Here is a 22,824-nt window from a genome sequence, read left to right as displayed (position 1 = left end):
AACACATTTTCCCTCTTGGCACTCAACTGGAATATTCAAAAATGCTGAAAACCACCAACACGTGGGGAGAAAACACAAAATCTGCATGTGCTGCCTCCATAGGCCACCCCTCCTCTCCCTTCTCCCTGCTGCATTTCCACTTCCCAGAGAAACATCACTGACACACTGTACACACATTGAGAATGTATCCATGGGTTTTTCCCCCCCAAATTCCAGAAACCAAAGCAGCATCTCACCCCACAGGAAAACATGGGGTCAATATAAAAACAGAACCCAAAAATAGAGTTAGTTCTGCAGGTACAGTAAAGGGAAAGCAGCAAAAGTGGGGAAATAATGCCCAGAATCTCTTGCCTCAAACATCATCTTACAATCCTATTCCCAAATCTTCATTTTCCATCCCTGAAAACTTGCAGTGTTTCTCTGTGCTACTCTGGATGCTCTCCAGCACGTGTTGCTTGGTGCACCAGGTTTTTTTAACTCCCCTTTTGGTACAGCCAACGCTGCCCAATCCAACTCCTGCTCCAAGGAGGAGCATGGTAAGAATGACAGGGATGATCCAGCTCCTAACCAATGACCATCAGGCCAGCAGCAAATCGAATCACAAAAACCGCCTTATTTCCAAACTCCACCCGAATCCACGCAGGACTATAAACCCCCACCTGTGGGCAGAGCAGGATTTTTGGCAGCTGAGTGCAAAGCTTTACCCCAGGCAGGTTTGTGGCACGTGGATGATGTGGGAACACATCCCGAGGTGGGTGTGGAGGGTGGGTTTTCCCTCGGAGGGGCGTGGGTGCGCTGGTGGCGCAGCAGGTACGCGTGGCGGGCAAAGCTCCTCCCGCACTCGGCGCAGATAAACCACGGCACCGCCACCTCCTCCTTGGGCTGGCCCTGGTGGTACTGCAGGAACCTCCTGAACTCATCCAGCTCCTGCCCTGCCAGGATGCTGCTCCCACTCCCGGTTCCCAGGGGATTTCTGGCTGGATTGTGGTGGCTCCCCGATGTTTCTGCCTGGTGAGGGGCTCGGGATGCTCCCGAGGATGATCCGTGCAGTTGTGTGCCTCCTGCAGCCTGGATTGTGGCATCACTGTGGCCTGGAACAAGGAGATTCCAAATATTCCATGTATTTGATGTGAGAGAACACAAATCTCCAAAGAACAACAATTCCCCATTCTCTGTTTCTGGACAAAACCCTTAAATTTTGGGTAAAAAAAACCCCAAAAACCAGCAGGGATGAGGTGGAATCCCCCATCCCTCCAATTTTACCAATTTCAAGGTGCTGCCAGTGAATCCCCACAACACCACACACCTCTGCTGAGGCTGGCAGGAGTTTTCCTTCCCTCCAAATCCTGCGGATCCTTGACCCACACCACTCCTCCTGCTGGGATATGGCTTTTGGGGACAGGACAGTCTGAACAAGGACCAGGAAGGACATGGGAATGCTGGCCATTAATATGATTTTCCAGCAAATCCCTGCATCATCCACTCTCTAAAGAGCATCTCTGTTATTCCAGGAAAAGATCCAGTGAGGAGGGAGCAGCAGCAGCTGCCCTGGTGTCTAAAAGAGTGTCTGGGATGCAGGTGAAAAGGATTTGTGCTCCAACTTTTATAAATTATTCCATAAATTACACCCAGAAGGTTGAAGATTGGATGTTGAAAAGTGGAAGGTCTCTGATTTGAGCCTTCACCCCAAATTCAGCCGCCTGGTGCTGGATTTTTATGGTTCAGTCCTGTCTTTTTCCCAGCTAATTCCTCCTCGTGCAATGCCCCCAACTTCAGCAGGTTCTTCTAGGAACCAATCCAAGGAATCCCCTGAATGCTGAGGAGCCAGGGAGGACTCACAGCTTCAGATTTAAAATATCAGTGACTTCAAGGAAACACATAGTTGGGCATTTAAAGCTAATTAATGAGATTTCTTCATTTTCTGGGCATCATTCAAGTTATTTCACTATTTCTGCATCAAAATAGTTCAATTCTCTTCAGTGAATCCCAAACCCAGACATACACCAGGGTCTGGGGATGAGGAAAACACAACTTCACTATAATTAATGAGGGTACAGGATTAATGAGCCTGTGTGTCACTGCAGCTCCTGTATCCAAACTTTTTCCACTCCTTGCTCCTCGTTTTTGTTGGCAGCTGCATTCCCTGGGATCCTAAGCTGTCCTTCAACATTTTAAAGGAAAATTATGGAGCTTCTTCTCTCTCACAAAGATTCACAAGCACCTAAAGATGGATTCTCTAAAATTCCAGGGATTTGAGGAGTGTCAAGAGCCCGGCCAGACCCAGCGTGTGTCCCTTGGGAGAGGGAAAACTGACCTTTTCCCAGTGTGATCAAAGATCCATACTTCTCCTTCAGCAGTAGCTTATAAAATTCATTCTGCCAATCCTGCAGACGTGGCCACTGAGGAAACATCCCAGGGACCTAAAAAGCAAAATGTTCCACAGTCAGGGGAGCTGTGGATCCCTGAAAACCCTCTTATCCCAACAGTTTGAACACGTGGGCACCTCCCAGCCATGTCTGTGCTGTGTGTTAGCAGCATATTAATGAAGGATTTTGCATAAGAACCTTCTACTGTTAATCCAGAACGAGAGAAAAGGCTTTAAAGTGATGTGACTCAGCCAGAACAATGATTTGCTCCAACAACTGGGTCAGAAATTAGTCATAAAACCAGATATCTGTGGTCAGCATCCATGCCCAGCCCCCTCAGGGAATGTGGTTCTTCCTTCAATGAAAAATAAAGTAATTCAGTGTTTTAAATAAACCCTGAGGCAGTGCCATGATCTGTCACACTGGCTGGGAAAGCTCCTCCCTGGTAATGAAACCTTATTATTAGGGAATAACAATATTATTGTTATTAATTAAACCCTCTAAGGGATATTTTCCCAAGCTGCTTCCAAGGCTTTACATGCAAATCTCCCTTTAATTTAATTTATTCCCACTATCCAGCCCATCAATTACCCTACAGGGCTCGGAATTCCGGATCCGTTTTCGGGTTTTGCTGCTCATCATCACGTCACCAAAACCCTGTGGGGTCCCCACGAGCCAGGTCCCATCTTCCCCCAGGATGAATTTGTTGGGAACAGCTTCCTTCAGCAGGCGCCGTTTCTTGCAGATTTTCAGAGGATCCGTCTTGAAGGAGCTCTCCTGGAAATGCTCCGAGCACAGGCACTGGTATTTGGAGGGGGTCTCCATGTCCCTGCCCATGTTTTGGATCCACTGTCTCAGGAGGGGTTTGTTTTGGAGGGGGAATCGATAAAAACTGACCGAGCTGTTCTTGTAGGTCCCGCTCGTGGCATTCCGGCAGTTCAGGGCCGCGCAACAAACCATTGTCACACACCAAGAACGGGGGAAAAACCCCCAAAAAACACACCAGGGAGAAAGTTTAGGGAATTCCTAATCAAACACAGTCCCAAACAGGTCTAAATTTCTCCAAAACCCCCATGGTTTTGGCAAAGAGGAGGAGCCGAGGTGGCTGAGTGAAACACGGGACTGAATTTCCCACAGAGAGGAGCCAGTTCTGTCTCAGCCGCCTCAAATCAACGATCTGAAAGGGAAAAAAAGCTTTAAAATCAGCTTAATGCCCCCTGAATATGCAGATTTACATTTAATTATCCCCTGTGGTATGCACACAGCCATGGGCTTCATTTGTGTGTCCACGAGGGATGCCGAGCTCCAAAGGTTATCCAGCACACAGCACAGGGCTGAAAGACAAATAATTCCCAAAAAATGAAAGTTTGGGATGTGCCAAGGGATCCCCCATTACATCAGAGGAGAGTCTCAGGGGTGTCATTCAGAGAGGAACTGAATTCCTTTGGACAGGAACACTGAAAAAGGGAATAAACCATCCAGAGATCCTGCTCCGAAGAGGAGGAGGTCCCGAGTTTTGAGGATGCCCGTGGTTAAAAAGGACCAAGGATCAGAAGGTCCAAAAAAAGCTCACAGAGCTTGATTATTAAATTAAACACTCAGCATGGAAATCGGTATTTTTTCCTTTATCTTCTGGTAATAAGAGAAATAAAAGAATAAAAGAATAAAAGAAAAGAGGGAAGAGAGAGAGGGAGATCAGATGGGAGAGGGAAGGAGGTCACCAAACCTGGCTCCAGCACTGATCCTGTCCTGAGGGCACATTTTCCCCCTGAAATTAGGTTTCTCCTTTTTCATGTAAATGAGTGAGGATGCACAGTCCCTTCTCCCAGAGCTTTCTGGAAAGGGGCTTTGGGGCTCTTGAGCCACCTCTCCTGGATCAATCTTTGGCTGACACTCTGTGCCCCTTTCCTGACTCCATTCCTGCCCTGCCTTTTCCTACTGCCCTTATCTCCACGGAGCAGAAGGGAAGCAGCCCCAGGAGGTGCTGCCCCAGCTTCGTGTTCCTCCTTTCTCCAACCGCATCCTGTTCTAACGAGCTTGTTCTGGGAGTTTGGGACACATCCTTGGGGCCCAGGTGTGCCCAGGTCCCCAGCACAGGGAGGGAAGAGTCCAGAGGAGGCCCTGGAGCTGCTCCAGGGCTGGAGCCAGGCTGGGAGAGCTGGGAATGTTCCCCTGGAGAGGAGAAGCTCCAGGGGGAGCTCAGAGCCCCTTGCAGGGCCTGAAGGGGCTCCAGGAGAGCTGGAGAGGGACTGGGGACAAGGGATGGAGGGACAGGACACAGGGAATGGCTCCCACTGGTTGGATTTTGGGATATTGGGAAGGAATTCCTGGCTGGGATGGAATTCCCAGAGCAGCTGGGGCTGTCCCTGGATCCCTGGCAGTGCCCAAGGCCGGGCTGGAGCAGCCTGGGACAGTGGGAATGTCCCTGTCATGGCTGGGCTGGCACTGGATGGGCTTTAAGGCCCCTTCCCAAAGCATTCCATGATTCCAGGACCTTGCAGTGGTCAAAGGGACTGGAGTTCCACACTCCCCATCCATCGGTGATGGACACGGGATGAGCAGAGGAGAGGATAAGAGGAACCTGCTCCAATCGTCCCAGCCTCCTCTGAACTTTTGGGAAGAAATTCCTCCCTGGGATGAAATTCCCGGGGCAGCTGTGGCCTGGATCCCTGGCAGTGCCCAAGGCCTGGCTGGACGGGGTTTGGAGCAGCCTGGGACAGTGGGAGGTGTCCCTGCCATGGCAGGGGGTGTCACTGGATGAGCTTCCACGTCCCTTTCAACACAAACCGTGCCAGCCCAGCCACTGGTGCCGGGGGCCGGGGCCCTTGGGCCGTAGGGGGAGGTCGGACACGGCTCTGCAGCCCAGGAAGCGCCGCGGGACCCCCGGCGCCCCTCACTCCTCGCCATGCCGCGCCGCCATCTTCCTCCCCCTCAGCCGCGCCGAGCCGCAGCAGCCAATCACAGGCGGCTCCAGGCAACAGCAGCCAATCACAGGAGGCGCCGGGCAGCAGCAGCCAACCGGAACTCAGCCCTTGGCATTTCCCTCACGCCATTGGCCCGCCGGCTCCGCCCACCTCCCGGCGCGCGGCGGCCTCCACGAGGAGAGGGAGGGAGGGACGCCTATCCCCATTGGTCAGCGCGCGAGGCAACCAGGGCTCTGATTGGATGAGACGGGAAGGGAGGCGGAGATTTGAAGCAGCGTCCACTCGTTGTTATGGCAACGGTGGCGGGGCGGAAACCGCGGGAACTTCCACCGAGCCCCGGAACTCCCTCACCGAGCTCCGGCCGCAGGTCGGCACCGGAGCCTGGGATCCCCTCACCGAGCTCCGGCCGCAGGTCGGCACCGGAGCCCTGGGATCCCCTCACCGAGCTCCGGCCGCAGGTCGGTACCGGAGCCTGGGATCCCCTCACCGAGCTCCGGCCGCAGGTCGGTACCGGAGCCTGGGATCCCCTCACCGAGCTCCGGCCGCAGGTCGGCACCGGAGCCCTGGGATCCCCTCACCGAGCACCGGTGGGACGCGGGATTCGCCGTCTCGGAGCGTGGCCCCGGGCCGGGGCAGCGGAGGGACCCTCCCCCGCCTGGAGCTCGGGCGAACCCCGGGACCGGCCCCCGCCTCCCCGCCCGTTTCTTCCCAATGTAAAGATGCCTCGAAACCTGGGATTTGGGGGGTGGCAGCGGCTGAGTTCCCCTCTGGCTTCAGCCTCGCTCCTTCCTTCCCCTCCCGCTGCAGAACGACCCGTGGCATTTGAGAATTTTAATTAAAACCCCTGAAATTTCCAGCCAACGACTCAAATATCCGGGCAAAACTGAAGCAGAATCACGCACGCAGAAAAGGTCCTTTAAGGAAGTTTGTTTAAGGAAAAGAAGCTCTGACCCCACACAGGCTCTTCCTTGACTCAGACACCTCCGTTTCGCTGTTTTTTCCCCCGACAAAGTGACAGGTGACAAATCCAGACTCTTATTAGTAAAAGGAATAAATCGTGTCCTTGCAAGGACTCACTCAGTCCCTTGAGAAACCCTCAACACGAGCAAAAAGGTCTCTGAAGGAGGATTTTTAACAAAACCTGAACACGAGCAAAAAGGTCTCTGAAGGAGGATGTTTAACAAAACCTGAACAAGAGTAAAAAGGTCTCTGAAGGAGGATGTTTAACCGTGTTCCTCTCCAAAGGGAAGTTCCTCAGGCGTGGAGATGCCCGGGATCCAAAAAGAGCTACGAATTTTGATTAGTAAGTGCTAGGCTTGGCATGGAAACTGCGATGGTTTAGCCCCTTATCTTCTAGCAATAGATTAAAGAGTTAAAGAAAGGAGGGGAGAGTCAGGGAACATCACCAGCCCTGGCTCCAGCGCCGATCCGGGGTATCCAGGGTGTGCAGGGTCCCGAGGATGCTGATGGGGGCACCTTCTTATGGGTAAAGTTTTCCCCGCCCCGGTGGGATCAGGTTTCCCACCTCCCACGTAAATGATGGAGTGTGCGCAATCCTGCTGCTGGACCTTTCTGGAATTGGGTCGGAGGGCTTTGAGGGGATTGTGGTGATCTCGATGCTCTGCAGATCTCCCCGCTGTCCATCTCCTGAGTTTGCTGTGGCTCCGGGTCCTTAGGAGGAGCTGGAATCTGCCGTGCCCCCCTTCTCCAGCCACATCCTGTTTTATCCCGCTCCTTATCGGTGTTTGGGACGCAGCAGCAGCGCCTTAACTCCTCGGAGCCCTGGCTGCCACAACGGCACAGATTAGAACGGGATGGAAACTCGGGGTGGTGGTGAGAAGCAGGGAAAGGTCATTCCTCTCCTCCTCCAACACCCGCAGAATCTCCTGGAGCTCGGGGGTGGAGCGGACCATGGCTCTTGGCAAATGATCCCGTTCCATCTGATCCCGGGTGGATTTGCAGGAGCATCCTGGGGACAGGGGACAATCCGGAGCCCGAGGCCGGGAACTGCCCGATTTTCCATAACAAAAGGCGCAGTGAGGAACACAGCAGGAGCCGATCATCCCTCCAAGACTGAGAGGGGAGAAAAGTCGGGGGAGGGGGTGGAATTCCTTTGTTTGGGATCCCCCTCTGGAGGCACCACCTTGAGCTGTTACCCTTGTCGTTGTACCAAGATGAAATTGTAAGGATCCAGCTGCCCGAGGCTCTGCTAGGGGAAATCTGGGATGGAGTTTGTGAGGAAACCTGTGTGAGTGTGAAACCGTGGGATCAGGAGCCGGTCCCAGCTCAGGTGATGCTCAGCTCTGATTCCACAGCGGCTCCTGGAAATTTCCTTAACAGCCACACATCCAGCAAATGGAATCTTACCCATGCAGCAGGAATAATGGCCTGGACATTCACATTCCAGTTGGTTCTTATCAATTAATTTTAAAAAAATATAAATTTATAAACTTTATTAATAAAAAATTTTAATAGACACGGGAGCACAATATCCAGTATTAACATAGCAGGATGCTGGTGTAGAACCCGGAGGACAAAGAGTTAAAATCCCTGGAGCAAATGCTCCTGTGCCAAACTGCTCAGATTAATTTATGGCTCCTGGGTGAGAAGCAGGAATCTGCCAACCTTAACCCCAAAAGAATTCCAGAGGCTTCAGCGCAGGGACTCCATGCAGCACCTGCACTCCTTGATTTCAAATTAAAGTACCACAATGGCAAATTCCTGGCAGGAAAGGGAACATCTGGAGTTGCAGCTGAGTTGGCCCCAGTAAGAGCTGTGGGTGCAGCACCCCGGGCATCAAGGAGTTAAAGTGCTGCTGTGTCCCAAACCTGGCTAACAAGGGACAAGCTTGAGGCTGCAGAGAGGGACCCTCTGATATTTTCAGTCCCTTTGATTTTCCCAGTTTTGGGCTTGTCTTCCTCCTTTTCTTCCTTAACTCTTGCTGCAGCTGCTCAGTTGTCACTGACAGCAATAATTCACCTCTTTTCCTCACTTTCATTTTCTCTCTGGGGTCTTGTTTGTCTCTACCAAGCTTTTTCCTGTCTAAATTCTCAAATAATTCTCTTTCCCTGCATTCTGCTAAAGCAAATAGAGTCCCAAGCTGGGACAGCTCTTTTTTGGGACAAACACCTTTGGTTCTGGCTCTTGGGGTAAGCACAGCATGCACAGCACAGAGCATGGAGTGTCCAACAAAGGTGATCAATCTTGAGGGAATCAAAACCACCAGAGAACCCCTGATCCATTTCTAAAATGATCCAGAGGGATGGACTGTGTCTGCTGACTTGTTTGCATCAAAAGTGAAAAGAAGTAGCTCCAGGGTGTGGAAAATGTGGCTATAAAAGGGTGATCCAAGGCTCACAGGGGCACTTCTGGGATCCTGGACCTGTCAGGACTGGTGATGTCCTCCCCTTTGTCCCTTTGATCTCCCTCTCTTCTCCCTCTTTTCTTTTACAAGAAGATAAGGGCAAAAATACCAATTCCCATGCTGAGAGTGGAATTTGGTATTAAAACTTGGCGAGCTTTTTTGGATTCTTCTGACACCATTTTGACCACGGGCATCTACAAACCTTCTTTCCCCTTGGGAGTGGGACACACAGAGCTGAGGGAGGAGGCTGGAGAGCTACTCTACCTCCACATGGCCTCCTCTCCATGATCCTGTTATCAGTGTTTGGGACCCAGCAGCTCGTTAACTCTGTGTTTGCCAGGTTTCTGCAGCATCTCCATGTTCTGCTTTCCCAGCATTTGGAAAATTGAACAAACACAGAAGATCATGAACAATGTGGGAAAAGAAATGCAACACAGCTTTAAGGCTATGCAGAATTTAAACCATATTCCAGGCTCACCCGGGCATTTTACAACTCCCAGGAAGGCTCTCACCCTCCAGGAATTCTCCCTTGGGGTTCAGCAGCGAGGAGCTCCAGGATTTACCAGTGGGAATAAGCTGATTCTCAGGCTCTGCAGCCTTCTTTCTGTTTGCCACAGAAGAAAGAGGCTTCCTCCTCCACCCACAGGGGCAGCACTTCCTTTCCCAAAGCATCTCACCCAAGTGGGCGCTTCCTGACACCTCTCACTCCTTTAGTGGACAATTAATACCTTTAATTCACTTGTTCCCAGCCCAGTCCAAGGACTCCAGACTCCTGGGATAACATTTTGGATAATTCTCCCTGTTCAGACAACTCTTCTTTGTAACACACGCCACAAATTGTTCAATGTCAACGCGGTTTCTCTTCCCACATGGACTCACAGCCAGCAGCACCTCCAGACTTCACCTCCCCAAATCCACAGGCACTGGTGAATGCTGTCTAACACGGAAAATAACCCCCAGCCACCTCCTTTTTCCTGGGATGGCTGCACCACAGCCTCCTCCTGCCAGCAGGGTCTGGCACAGAGCTGGGGGTGCCACCCTGGCCCAGCGAGGGGACACCAAGGGGGCTGTGGGGGATGTCCTATATGGAATGCATCACAGAGTTCCTGCAGGACCAGCTGACCAGCGACACGTGGGTGTCCTGCATGTGACCTTCCTGATGCTTCAGCAGGCTCCTCTTGAGCACAAATCTTTTGCTGCAGAGAGAACACTGGAAAAGCCTCTCTCCCGTGTGCCTGCGCTGGTGGTTCAGGAGGTAATCCTTCCTCCTGTAGGTTTTGTCACACTTGGAGCACTTGTAGGGCCTCTCTCCTGTGTGACTTGTCTGGTGCCTAACGAGCCACGAATGGCAAACAAAGTTTTTCCCACAGTCGCTGCAAATGTAGGATTTACCCCGGCCCTGGCTCTGCTGCTGGGCAGGGCTGCCCCGGGCCAGGGGAGGCTCCCAGCAGGGGCTGGATCCCGATGTGTCCGTGGGGAAGCTCTCCTCGTTCTCAGCAGGTTCCTCTGTGCTCAGGCTGTCCTGCCTGCCTGTGCTCAAGGGATTCTCTCCACACTCAAAGCCTGACCCCTCGAAGGAGGTGGGAGCAGCTCCCAGGCCCATTCCCGTCTCTCCCAGGCCCATTCCTGTCTCTCCCGGGTGTGGGTGCAGCAGAGGGAACATCCTCTCACACCTGGGGCCTGGAAACATCTCCCCTTCTCCCTGTGGAGCCTGAGGCTGCTCCTGCTGTGGGCAGTTTCTCTCACACTTGTACACACAGGGCTGCTTTTCCAGGCTCTTTCCCTGAGCACGAAAGAAATCGTACTGAGCATCACCTCCAAGGCTGTTCCCATTCCCTGTGGTGGCTGCTCCCATCATTTCTGAATTCCACTGGCTGTCCCATGTCACTCCATGGCTGGGATCTCTGGGAAACCCCTCTCCCGGCCTTCCTGGTACCTCTAAGTCACAGGTCTTGCTCTCTAAGCAATCTGCTGGATGGTCTCTCCTCAAATTTTCATCTGAAACAGAGATTTCAGAGATTTTTAATTCAGAAGTGCCCTTAGGAATGTCCCTCCCAGCCCAAAGCCACATCTTTAATACTGAGGTGGAAATGAAGTACCAGTATCTACTGAAACAAAATTTCCAGGAAAACAGAAAGACTTTTTTCAACTGTATTTTTTAAAATCTACATAAAACAATCACTGCTGCGGTCTCAGATTCAGCCTCTCACTCAGATAACAGAGTGATAACTCAGTTAACCATTAGATAACCCAGATAACTGTCCCACCTCAGTGCTCCCAGCCCCTCTCCAGACACTCCCCTGAGCATCTCCAGGAGCAGAGGCCAAGCAGGGCCCTGCAGCCAGCTCAGCAAGTCACAGAGCTATGGGATCTCCTGAGCTGGGAGACACTCACAGGGATGGAGCCCAACGCTCCATGGACACCCCAACAATCCCACCCCGTGCCTGAGAGTGTTGTCCAAATGCTCCCTGAGCTCTGGCAGCCTTGGGCCGTGCCCATTCCCTGGGGAGCCTCTTTGGTGCCCAACCACCCTCTGGGGGAAGAACCTTTCCCTGATTTCCAACCTCAACCTCCCCTCCTGAGCTTCTCAGAAGCACTCTCTGCTCCCAGGAACTCCTGCTGCTTAACAAGCACCTGGTTTTTAATGAACAACCTCAGAAACCTATTTTTCTTGCCTGAGTAAGAACCCAACTGGAATAATATTTTTGTTCTGGAACTTTCAAAGAAAGTCACTGACTCAAAGCGCAGCCAGGATGGAAAATCACTGTGATTCAAGCCCACTTTCTGGTGACCCTAAAAACTGTGGTCCAAAGTGAGACACACTGAGCTCCCAATTCCCAGAAAATAAAGGAATGTGTATCCCAAACACTGATAACTGGATGGCCATGAAACCATGAGAAAGAACAAGATTTGGCTGGAGAAGGAGGGGCCATGGCAGCAATTTCTGGGACAAACATGCTTCTTGTATCTCCTGGAGACAATCACAACACAGAGCAAAGGCAGGAATGAGGTCAAGAAATGGGAATGGATTACAGGGAGGGGATCAAGACCATCAAAAATCCCCAAAACTTCCAAACCATTTCCAGAAAGGCCTGGAAGAACTGACTGCATGGGAAGTGAGAAACTTGTCTTCAGGTCAGGGAATCCTGGCCATAAAAAGGACTGAGGGTGCCCTCCATCCCCTCATCCACATCAAACAGAATGGCCCCAGTACTGAGCTCTGGGGACATCCCTGGTGACTGGCCACCAGCTGATGCCACTCCCTTGCCCAGCATTCTGTGGGCCCAGCCCTCAGGCAGGTTTTTATCCAGGTAAAAGCAGCCCAAACTCGATCCACAAAGCCTGAGCACAGCTCTGGGCTTGCCTCAACACAAGCCCAAGGCAGTGCCTCTGACAGCTTTTGGCTGGCTCAAGGGGGAAGGAGCCTCTTCAGCTGACAGAAACCCAAACTTTTGTGATCAAATATTAACCAGCAGACTGAGGTTTGTCCCAGTTCTCTCACAGTTAACACTGTAAGGTTGTGACGTTTCATACAGTATTAAAAAATACTCAAAACTGGATTTACTGTCCCCAAAATCCCAGCTGAAATTCATTACTGACCTGTACTTGGATCTGCAGAGATTTCCTCTTTCTCCAAGTGCTGTTGCTCAGAGCAGGGTGGCTCCTCCTCTTGTTTAATCCAGGATGAAATATCCGTTGCATAAGTCTGAAATCCTGTTCATTGGGAAAAATTTACACAACTGAGAAACACCGGGGGAAGGTACAAAGCCTGGATAATTTGGGAATGCACAACGGTAACAAAGCATCAGGGGAGGCACACAGGAAGAGCCATTAAGGGGTAATTCCTACACTGGAGTTGTTGGCAGATCCTCACCTGTGTCAGGATCTCTCGGGAGGTCCTCACCCTCTGTACCTGGCAGCTCCCTGGCATCCACCTCGCTTCCTTTCCTGGTCTGACTGGATGCCTCAGGCTCGTAAAATCCTCTCTCTGTGAAGGGAGAAAGTCCAGGAGAAGTGTATCATACCTACCTAAACTCAGGATTTCACAAGGATGAAAACCTGCTCTGGTCTGGGTTTTGTTTGGAGGTTGTTATCCCAAATCCAGCTCCTCTAAACCCAGTTTCTTAAGGAAACCTGTTGGAAAGGTCTAAAAATCCCAGCTGGATACAAACACAGGAAGCCAAGTACAGTTGCAGTGGAGCCAAACAGCACCACTACCTTTGTAAAGAGTGAGGAAAATCTGCAAAGCAGAGCAGCTGATTTGTAAAACAAAGAGGTTCCAAATGAAAGGGCAAAGAAGCCCTGGGCTCTGCAGCCTTTCAGAGGAGTCTTACCCAGGAAAACCCCGGAAGGGAAGGGAGGAGGGAAAAGGCAACCTGAAGGAATTTAGGGGAGGATGAAACATCTCCTAATCCACACTTGGATAAAAACCAGCCATGCAGCCACAAACACCAAAATGTCTGTGAGAAGGGGAAGGGGCAACACCAGCCCTCGCCTGTCAGGTCTGCTCAAAACTTCTTCAACATTTAGAATACATGAAAAGAGTTTAGGAGGAAGAAAATCCTCACACAACCTGGAATTTTATCCCTCTGTTTCATTTTCCCTCTGAGGTATGTAGTTACTCACCCGGGCAGGGCTCTCCTGGAGCTTCTGCAGCCTCCTCCTCCTGATCTGCAGTGCACAACTCTTCCTCTTGCTTAATCTGGATTATGCTGTCTTCTGTTAACAGGAACCAGTTTTATTTTAACAGCATATAAAATTAATTCCAACTGTCAGCCCAGCCCAGGCAGATCTGCTCTGTTCTAGCTCACATTCCAGAGAGAACCTCCAGTTCTAGTTCTTGCTGACCAAGGCCTCTTTAACAGACCTGAAATCTTGGTTACAAAACTCTCAGCAGATGTTTGAGCCTGAGAAATGCACAAACTTTTCATGCAAGTGAAAACACGTTGTCCATGGCCCCAGGAGAGGCCAGAACCACTTGAACTCTTGTCCTTGAGTTTTGTTTCTCTCTTGGTGCCCCTGGAGTTCTGCTGGTTTTTTTTTTTTAATCCCTCTCAGTCACACACCACTTCTCACCCATCAGAGAAACACTCGTGAGAAGAGAATTTTTAGAGATAAAGTCATGAAATGTGGAATAAATAAAGCAAAGGAGATGGGCCAGTGTTTTGCACCTTTACAGTGCAGACCTGGCCAAAGGGACTGGGGGATTTCTGAGGAGAGGGTGAGAGGAATGATGGGTTGGTCTTTACAAACAAACTGTGGTTCTGCTGATAAGATGAAAGATCTATCACTGAGAGATAACAGAAACAATGGGATGGATTCCACTGATTGAGTAAAAGATGAAAGGGACACTGGGGAAACACCATAAGAGGGGGGTTTACATTAGGGGAGAATCTTGGGTATCAGGCATTCCGGGAAGTCTGTATCTCTCAAGTACCTCAGCCTATGGGGAAAGAGAGAAGGGACAAGCGGCTGGGAAATTAGGATTAAAAGGAGGCTTCGACCTCCAAAAATTTGAGAAACCCCAGGGGAATGCCCCATGGCCTCTCCCTTTATTCTAATAAAGTAAAAGGACTCCTCTGTCTCCTTTTTGGACATAAATCTCTGGGTGTTTCTGGATTTGTTTTCATGACAAGGGAAAAGAAGGGTGTGATGGAGCATCCTGAAAAGGCTGGTGGGGATGGAATGCCTGACAGCAGCAGCAGGAAGATCAAACTCAGCACAGCAAATACCTTGGAGAGATGTTGGTGATAGAATCATGGAATTGTTGAGGTTGTTGACCTTTAAGGTCATCGAGTCCAGCCCTTCCCCAGCACTGGGGAGTCCCCAGGTGCCACATCCACAGGGTTTTTAAATCCCTCCAGCAGTGGGGACTCCACCTTTGCCCTGGGCAGCTGGGCCAAGGCTGGACAGCCTTTCTGGGGAAGGAATATTCACAATTTTCAACTGAGCCTCCCCTGGCCCAGCCTGAGGCCATTCCCTCTCCTCCTGTCCCTGTTCCCTGGAAGCAGAACCCGATCCTCCCTGGCTGTCCCCTCCTGTCAGGGACTTGTGCAGAGCCAGCAATTCCCCCTGAACCTCCTTTTCTCCAGGCCAAAACACCACCCACACCCCAGATGTCCCCAAAACATGGCAGGTGCTCGCTGTCCCACCTCCCTCTCCCACCCACCAGCCCTGACACCACTCACCGGTGCCGGTCTCCTCAGGATTCCCTCTCACATCCCGGTCCTCGCAGCTCTGGGCACTCGGCCGGTTCCCGCCCTCCGCCGGGGCCTGGGTGTTGTGTCCGGAGGCGTCCGGCCCTGTGGGGAAAGGCGGCTGAGGGGCGGCCGGGAGGCACCATGGGGCTCCTTCACTGCCCGGACACCCTTAGGGCATCCTGGCTTCATGTGCACCTGCACCTTGACCCACAGCACTCCATGAAATCAGAGCTGTGAGGGATCGGGGTCCACCCAGAGCCATGAGGGAACAAGATCCTCAGAGCTTTGAGGGATCGGGGTCCACCCAGAGCCATGAGGAAACAGGGTACTCTCCAATCCATGAGGGCCAAATCCCTCAGAGCTGTGAGGGATCGGGATCCTCTCCAATCCATGAGAGCAAATTCCCTCAGAGCTGTGAGGGATCAGGGTCCACCCAGAGCCATGAGGGAACAGGGTACTCTCCAATCCATGAGGGCCAATTCCCTCAGAGCTGTGAGGGATCGGGATCCTCTCCAATCCATGAGAGCAAATTCCCTCAGAGCTGTGAGGGATCGGGGTCCACCCAAAGCCATGAGGGAACAGGGTCCTCTCCAATCCATGAGGGCCAATTCCTTCAGAGCTGTGAGAAATCGGGGTCCTCTCCAATCCATGAGGGCCAATTCCTTCAGAGTTGTGAGGAATCGGGGTCCTCTCCAATCCATGAGGGCCAATTCCTTCAGAGCTGTGAGGAATCGGGGTCCATCCAGAACCATGAGGGAACAGGATCCTCCTTGGAGCCATGACGGAACAGGGTCCTCCTCAAAGCCATGAGGGAACAGGGTTCTTTCTGATCTATGAGGGCAAATCCCCTCAGAGCTGTGAGGGATCGGGATCCTCTCCAACCCATGAGAGCAAATTCCCCTGGAGCTCTGAGGGATCGGGGTCCACCCAGAGCCATGAGGGAAACAGGGTCCTCTCAGAGCCATGAGAACTAATTCCCTCCAAGCAGTGAGAGAGTGGATTCAGGCTAGAGCCATGAGGCATTTGGGTTCCTCTCAGAGCCATGAAAGACTGGGGATCCTCTCAGAACCATGAGGGATTTGGGATCCTCTCACAGCCGTGAGAGGTCAGGGGCCCTCTCAGAGCTGTGAGAGATCAGGATCTCATCTGAGCTGTGAGGGGCTTGGGGATCCTCTCAGAGCTGTGAGGGATTGAGGATCCTCTCAGAACCATGAAAGATTTGGGATCCTCTCAGAACCGTGAGGGATTGGGGATCCTCTCAGAACCATGAAAGATTTGGGATCCTCTCAAGAGTCATGAGGGATTTGGGATCCTCTCAGAGCTGTGAGGGATTGAGGATCCTCTCAGAGCCATGAGGGAACAGGGGCCCCTCAAAGCAGTGAAGGATGAGGGATCCTCTCAGAGCTGTGGATTCTTGTGGATTCTTTCAGAGCTGTGAGGGATTGTGGTCCCTATCCATTTAGGTGGGAATTTGGGAAAATTCCTTCCTGGAAAGGGCTGCCCAGCCCCACCACAGGGTGCCCTGGGCAGTGGTGGAATCCCCATCCCTGAAGGGATTGGGAAGCCATGGCACTTAGGGAAAAGCCCCAGGTACTTGGGGATATGGGTTTGTGCTGCCTTGGCAGTGCTGAGAAATGGTCGGACTTGAAAGTCAGAGGCCTTTCTCAACTTCAAGAATTCCATGATTATGTGATTCCTGCAAGCATCACTCTGCCTGTGCACAGGGACAATCTCTATTCCTTCTCTCAGTCCTGAAGTAGCAATGCCTTTCTGTGTCACTTTATATTTTGTCTTAAATTCAGGGTTCTATTTTTGCAATTCAAACAACAAAGAAATCCCAAAATAGCTCAGAGATTTGCTACAAATACATGTATTTGTCGCTGAAATTTAGGAGAGCTGGGCTGGGACAGAGAAACTGTGACTGACTGTAAAATACTGTGTCATCTCTGATATCAAAAGCAGCTTCAAAAAGTGATAAAACATGGAACATGTAAAATACAGAAACAGCCCAGAAAGGGCACCTCAGGTTGTTTGTAGAATAATCCAGGAGTGCTGCTGAGATGACCCCAAATAGAACTGAGGACATTCTGGTCACAAGGGAATCGCAAACCTCTACTGCTTCATTAGGCCACAACTCTGCTTCTTCATCCCAGAATACATCCTGCTCTTATGGAATCCTGGAATGGTTTGGGTGGGACCTTAAAGCTCATCCAGTGCCACCTCCTGACATGGGCAGTGCCAACTTCCACTATCCCAGCTTGCTCCAACTTTTCCTTGAATCCCTCAGGGATGGGGCAGCCACAGCTTCTCTGGGGTCTCTGTGCCAGGGCCTCCCAACCCTCAGCCAGGAATTCCTTCCTAATTTCCCACCTAACCCAGCCCTCTGCCAGCACACAGCCTTTGCCTCTATATTATCCTGCAATTTAGGGCACTAACAATATTAAAAAAAATTGAAGCTATAAAATGTTTTGATCCAAGTTCTAACCGGACCAAAACACAAGAGTGTAACATTATCTCTTTCTGTACTAAAACAACAAATCAGCTAAAATTTTAGGGAGAATTTGAAACTCATTTGTTCCTGAGTGAGATCTGACCAAGCAGATTGTGACTGGTTTCCGTATCCAACGATTAAATCCATGAGAAGATGAAATGCAGCAGGAACCCCAACAGTTCCATTGTCATGATACCATTGAGGCAAGGGATTTGATGTCTCCATGAAATTTTGATGTGAGATGAACTGTTGATTTTGTGGATTTCCTTGAGAGGGAACAACTCCATTCAAACTATCTGTCAGACCACAGAATCCATGGATTCTTGGATAAGAGCAAGGTAAAAATGCCCTTCACAGCTGAGCATTCTGACTGAAGCTCCAAATTTTATGCTAAACCAGAAAGGATAAACTTTTCTATGGGAAACTGATTTCTGTGTGACCTAAATAATAATGAGGTCATTATTATTTAGGTGTTTTGATTGGTTAATTCTGTTTACTTTCAAATTCTCTCCACCCTCTATATTTGGGTCTAAATCTCTTTATAAATTGCAATATTTTACCATTCTTGTGACAGCACTGATGGGAACCCTGGAGGGCAACAACCCCACTGAACTTGTGTTCCAGAACAAACAGCTGCTGTCAAAACACAAGTGAAATAAAAAAAAACCTTCAAAACAAACCACAAACTAACCACTTTTTTCTCTTCCTGGACTCAACACATCACGACCACAGCACTGAAAAAGTTTTGCTGGCTGTAGGATTGACATGATCTGGGTGAGAATTGTATTGTGAGCTTGCTTACACCTTAATTTTTGACATTTTTACACTTCAGGCCTGTTTGGATCTTGGATACACACAGGAGAATCACTCTCCTGCTCAGGTTGCACCACAGTATTGAAACAAAATTAAAAACAATTGAACCCCATGTATTTCTTTTTGATTTGAGGTCAACTTCTGTCTCTCCATCCATAAGGTACAATACTACAAACTACCATGTACAGCAAGTAAAAGGATTTGAAAAATAAAGAAGATTGAAAGAAAGCATTTAGAATTTCACAGGCTTAATGTTATTTTTATTAAAAATCAAGTCTTTACTGCTGCAAATTTAATCAGCATTTTTCAAATAGACAGAAACAAGTTCCCTGCCCTGAATTGTTCTCAGCTTAATGATTCTTAGTATTCCAAGGGATTCATTCCAGGTATGGCAGTCTCCTCACCTGCACTGCCTCATCCTCCCAGCGCATTCACCTTCCCAACAATAGAGCTCTCCCCAGGCTTCCTGCCCAGCTCAGCATGGCTCCTGCTCTGTCCCCACTGCCCCTCCTGAGCCCCCACACCTCAGCACGCAGTGTCCCACAGCAGGAATGGCAGGGATTCCCCATTTCCAGCAGAACAGAACGCTTGGGATCGCTCAGAACTCACCCACAGCAAGCTCAGAAAACTCCACGCCCTCCATGGTGGCCTTTTCCTTTGCATACGGCTCTTCCTCCTCTTCCTGCTTCACAGTGACAGCAAAGCTGGGCTCTGGAATGCTGCAGTCTGCTGAGGAAAAGAGGCAACTCCTTTACTGGGAAAGAGGAAACTCCTTTACTGGTTATGGCAGTCCCACTGGACTCCTCCTTTGCTGCCCCAGGAAGTTTGTGCTTCCCCACCCACCCTGCTGCCACACACAACTTCTCCAGCCCTCCCATTCCTGCTTCTGGGAGCTCTGCTCTGCCTGCAGGGAAGTGGTTCCCCCTGTCCCCCCCACTTCCAGAGGCTCCTCCACACCCTCAAGCCCAGGCCCTTCCACAACACTCACCATGGCCAGGTTCAGCCAGGCCTGCTCTTCCCTCCTGGTTTTCCTGCGCTTCTCTGCTGTCCCAGCTGCTCACGTTGAGTTCAAACAGCAGAGCCTCTGCCAACGACAGGAATCAGGGAATCAGATCACAGTCCCAGCAGGGTTTGGGTTAATCTTGTTCCACCCTCTGCCATGGGCAGGGACATCTTCCACTATCCCAGATTCCTCCAAGCCCCATCCAGCCTGGTCCTGGACACTTCCACGGATCCAGGGACAGCCACAGGACAACCTGTGCCAGGGCCTCACCATCCTCACAACCAGGAATTCCTTCCTGACTTGTAATCCTAAAAATCAAACCTGTTACATTATTTTATCACCCTTTGTTACTCCCCCTGAACCTTCTCCTTTTGAGATGTAAGAAGCTTCCTCTGAGCAAACCAGGACCATCACCTTGTGCCAGCCTCTGTCTGATGCCAGCACCACACGACCCTCACCCAACAGGATAAAAGCTTTAATTCATCCCTTGCCAGCACCTGGTTCTGCTGGGATCTCTCTGGGAGCCGCCTCCTCCTCACTGCAGGGTGCTTCTCCTCCCTGGAGCCGGGACAGGAGGGCAGGTTCGGAGATGACATCGTCTGACAAGGAACAGAGAAAGGAATGTCTCCGTGCTGCATCCACAGGGAGGAACACACCCAGCTGCGCTCCCCAAACCAGCTCCATCAGCTACAACACGTGGCTGGGCAGCACAGAGAGTCCTCAAACACAGGCAGCAGCCCCACTGCATTCCCACAAACCTGCTTCCCACATCTGGGAAAGATTCTCTAACCAAAAAGTGCTGATAACCGACCCGACAGCAACACTCACCCAGCAGGACCGGGGCTTCTCTTTTCCCTGTCAGCACCTTTCCATACAGCTCCCTCTGCCACTCCTCCAGGTTCTCCCACTCCTGAGAGGAAAAGCCAGTGGCATCGTTTTCCAACGCCGCAGTCGGGGCCTGAAATCCCAAAAGTGACACTCAGCACGGCTCCTGGAACACAGAGAATCCTACTCCCTACTTATCCCTGCTACCAGGCGTCAGGGAAAGAAAATTCCTGCCTTGGGGCATTCTCTGGACACTGAATAACAGTTTGGACCTTCGCTAAACTTTGGGAGATGAATTGTGTATTCCTCAATATTCTTACTTCTCCCTGGAGCCTGATCCCATTGGGGACCTCAGAGTGAGGAAGAACTTCCCGCTGTTGGTAAAAACGTGACAAAGCCCATCCTTTTGCAGGTAAAACAAAACACAGAAAACACAGGAGCCATCACTTCCTGCTTAGTGCCTTCCCACGACAGGCGACAGAAGAAATCTTGGCAGCGATCGTGGAACGATTTCCATGGCGGAAGGCGAGGTGCAGAGGAGCCTTTGCACTGTCCCCTTCCCTCCAGACCCCTTAAAGACCCATCCCTTACCTTGGGGACCTCCACGCCGGGGGGCAGCCGCAGGATCCAGAGATTCCTGTTCTTCAGGAGGTTCTCCATGTTCTCCAGGCGCCGCTGGAGCCGCCCGTACTCCTGGATGAGGGTGCCCAGCGCCGCGCACTTGCTCTCCAGCTGGTTCCCGAACTCCCCGACCATTTTCTCGCAGTCCAGGTGTTTTTTCTCGCTGTTGCCGGCCCGGTGTTCCAGGCTGAAGAGGCGAGACGCGTGTGCGGCCACGCTGCGCTCCAGCGCCTGCACGGCCGCCACCACGGTCCAGAGCGAGATGGTGCTGCCGCCCGCCAGCTCCATCCCGGCACCGGGAGAACCGGGACAGGCACCGGGGCTGCCCGAGGGACGCAGCGGGGCACCACAGCCACCGGGGCCGGCCCGCTCCTTCCCGTGCCTCCCGCAGCGGAGAGCTGGAGCTGCCGGCTCGGAGCGGCCCTCGCTCGCCGCCGCTGCTGCCCTGCCCGGCCGCCGCCTCCCCTTGCCGCCAGGAAGCGCCGCTTCCTCTTCCTCCTCCGCTTCCGCTTCCGCCGCCGCCACAGCGGCCCCCGCCGGCCGGCAGCCCCCGCAGTGATTGACAGCTGTCAATCACCGGGAAAGGGCTGAACACCCAGCCAGGGGTTCCACCCAGCGGCGCTTCCCCGCGGGACACAGAACCCCAGAACTGCAGAACTGCAGAATGGAAGGGAGCGCAGTGGGCACCTGGTGGCACCTGGACCTCCGTGCTCCAGCAGGGCCGTCCCAGAGCACAGGGCTCAGGATGACATCCCGATAACTCTGGAATATCCCCGATCAGGGAGACTCCACAGCCTCTCTGGGCTCTGCTCAGGGCTGGGCACTGCCCAGGGCACAAGTTCTGCCTCCTGTGCCGGGGGAATTCCTGGGATCGGTCCCTGCCCGTTCCTCTGGTGCCATTGCTGGGCCTGGAGCAGAACCTGGGCCTGCTCTGACCCTCCCTGCACCCAGGGACAGCCAGGGACACTCAGGGACAGCCAGGGACAGGCAGGGACAGCCAGGGACCCCCAGGGACAGCCTGGGACACTCAGGGACAGCCAGGGACAGCCTGGGACACTCAGGGACAGCCAGGGACAGCCAGGGATACTCAGGGACAGCCTGGGACCCCCAGGGACAACCAGGGACAGCCAGGGACAGCCTGGGACAGCCAGGGACAGCCTGGGACACTCAGGGACAGGCAGGGACACTCAGGGACAAACAGGGACAGCCTGGGACAACCAGGGACAGCCAGGGACAGCCTGGGACAGCCAGGGACACTCAGGGACACTCAGGGACGGCCAGAGACCCCCAGGGACAACCAGGGACAGCCAGGGACACTCAGGGACAGCCTGTGACAGCCAGGGACACTCAGGGGCAGCTAGGTACAAGCAGGGACAGCCTGGGACAGTCAGGGACACCCAGGGACACTCAGGGACACTCAGGGCTGAGGGTCCCTCTCAGCTGTGTCTCCTCTCCAGGCTGAGCAGCCCCAGCTCCCTCAGCCTCTCCTGGGCACGGAGACGCTCCAGGCCCTTCCTGAGCTCCAGGAGCTCCTGTCCCTGCTGTGCTGAGGAGCCAGGGCTGGACACAGCACCCCAGAGCCTCCCAGGGCTGGGCACAGGGCAGGATCCCTCCCTGACCTGCTGGGAATGCTCTTCCCAATGCACCCCAGGATCCCACCGGCCTCTTGTCCCCAGGACTCTGCTGGCTCAGGGACAGCTCATTGTCACCCAGGACTCTCAGTTCCTTCTCAGGGAGCTGCTCCAGCAGGTCACCCCCAGCCTGTGTAGGTACCTGGGGTTGTTCCTCCCCAGGTGCAGCACCTGGGCTCGCCCTTGTTGAATTCCAGAAATTTCCTCTTTGCCCATTTCTCCAACCTGCCGAGGTCCCTCTGAAGGGCCACACAGCCCTCGGGGGGATCGGCCGCTCCTTCCAGCTTTGATCCCTCAGAGGAGGCATCGACCCCCTCAGCCAGGCCAGTGATGAACCAGGCAAACAATACCAGCAGAGCCCAGTCCTGCAGCCACACCCCGCGCCACTGACCCCGACCCTCCGGGAGCTGCCAGTCAGCCGCTTCCCAGCCCATCCCACCGCTCCATCCATCCGTCCATCCATCCGAGCCGCCCCTCTGGGAGCTCGGTACCGCCCTCCCAACCCATCCCATCCCACTGCCCATCCATCCATCCGTCTGAGCCACCCCTCCAGGAGCTCGGTACCGCCCTCCCAACCCATCCCACC

The 22,824-nt window shown here is 52.5% G+C and overlaps 3 protein-coding genes and 1 long non-coding RNA gene across 7 annotated transcripts in view; 1 reads left to right on the top strand and 3 right to left on the bottom strand.

Moving 5' to 3' along the window:
- LOC147656046 (uncharacterized) overlaps window positions 1-22,824 on the bottom strand; it is a 100,058-nt gene that overhangs the window by 69,634 nt on the left and 7,600 nt on the right. The window lies entirely within an intron of this gene.
- On the bottom strand, window positions 177-7,680 carry LOC147656048 (uncharacterized). Of its 3 annotated transcripts, none has more exons than XM_086856110.1 (4): window positions 6,697-7,680; window positions 2,958-3,543; window positions 2,315-2,420; window positions 177-1,091 (listed from the first exon to the last, which is right to left on the bottom strand). In XM_086856110.1, exons 2-4 carry the CDS (start codon window positions 3,324-3,326, stop codon window positions 646-648), a joined length of 921 nt encoding a protein of 306 aa, XP_086712236.1. In that variant the 5' UTR covers window positions 3,327-3,543; window positions 6,697-7,680; the 3' UTR covers window positions 177-645. The 3 variants fall into 3 exon arrangements, with proteins under 3 accessions (XP_086712236.1, XP_086712321.1, XP_086712402.1); XM_086856195.1 differs by lacking the exon at window positions 6,697-7,680 and adding an exon at window positions 4,861-5,299; XM_086856276.1 differs by lacking the exon at window positions 6,697-7,680 and adding an exon at window positions 5,154-5,299.
- LOC147656047 (uncharacterized) lies at window positions 5,446-13,196 on the top strand. The gene is made up of 2 exons (XR_015278071.1): window positions 5,446-5,793; window positions 5,839-13,196. It is a non-coding gene; the product is annotated as an uncharacterized LOC147656047 (long non-coding RNA).
- LOC111925580 (uncharacterized) lies at window positions 7,729-21,603 on the bottom strand. Of its 2 annotated transcripts, none has more exons than XM_023922078.2 (10): window positions 20,578-21,603; window positions 19,990-20,119; window positions 19,659-19,760; window positions 19,147-19,242; window positions 18,768-18,887; window positions 14,843-14,956; window positions 13,281-13,373; window positions 12,529-12,642; window positions 12,255-12,368; window positions 7,729-10,652 (listed from the first exon to the last, which is right to left on the bottom strand). In XM_023922078.2, the coding sequence occupies exons 1-10, from the start codon at window positions 20,893-20,895 to the stop codon at window positions 9,736-9,738; spliced, it is 2,118 nt and encodes a 705-aa protein (XP_023777846.2). In that variant the 5' UTR covers window positions 20,896-21,603; the 3' UTR covers window positions 7,729-9,735. The 2 variants fall into 2 exon arrangements, with proteins under 2 accessions (XP_023777846.2, XP_023777848.2); XM_023922080.2 differs by having other exon boundaries at window positions 18,768-18,884.

The sequence above is a fragment of the Cyanistes caeruleus genome, chromosome 1, assembly GCF_971803275.1.
Source record: "Cyanistes caeruleus chromosome 1, bCyaCae1.hap1.1, whole genome shotgun sequence".
NCBI classification, from domain to species: domain Eukaryota; kingdom Metazoa; phylum Chordata; class Aves; order Passeriformes; family Paridae; genus Cyanistes; species Cyanistes caeruleus.
Note: the sequence above shows the minus strand (reverse complement) of the source record. Positions and strands in the feature narration are given on the sequence as shown.

Excerpts from the sequence above, each read along its gene's own strand:
- LOC147656048 (XM_086856110.1), bottom strand. The coding sequence starts at position 3,326 with ATGGTTTGTTGCGCGGCCCTGAACTGCCGGAATGCCACGAGCGGGACC. Across the intron at positions 2,421-2,957 it reads GGAATTCCGAGCCCTGTAGG|GTCCCTGGGATGTTTCCTCA; the intron begins GTAATTGATGGG and ends TTTGCTTTTTAG. Across the intron at positions 1,092-2,314 it reads TTTGATCACACTGGGAAAAG|GCCACAGTGATGCCACAATC; the intron begins GTCAGTTTTCCC and ends TCCTTGTTCCAG.
- LOC111925580 (XM_023922078.2), bottom strand. The coding sequence starts at position 20,895 with ATGGAGCTGGCGGGCGGCAGCACCATCTCGCTCTGGACCGTGGTGGCG. Across the intron at positions 19,761-19,989 it reads AGAAGCCCCGGTCCTGCTGG|ACGATGTCATCTCCGAACCT; the intron begins GTGAGTGTTGCT and ends GTTCCTTGTCAG. Across the intron at positions 10,653-12,254 it reads CTCTGCAGATCCAAGTACAG|ATGAAAATTTGAGGAGAGAC; the intron begins GTCAGTAATGAA and ends TCTCTGTTTCAG.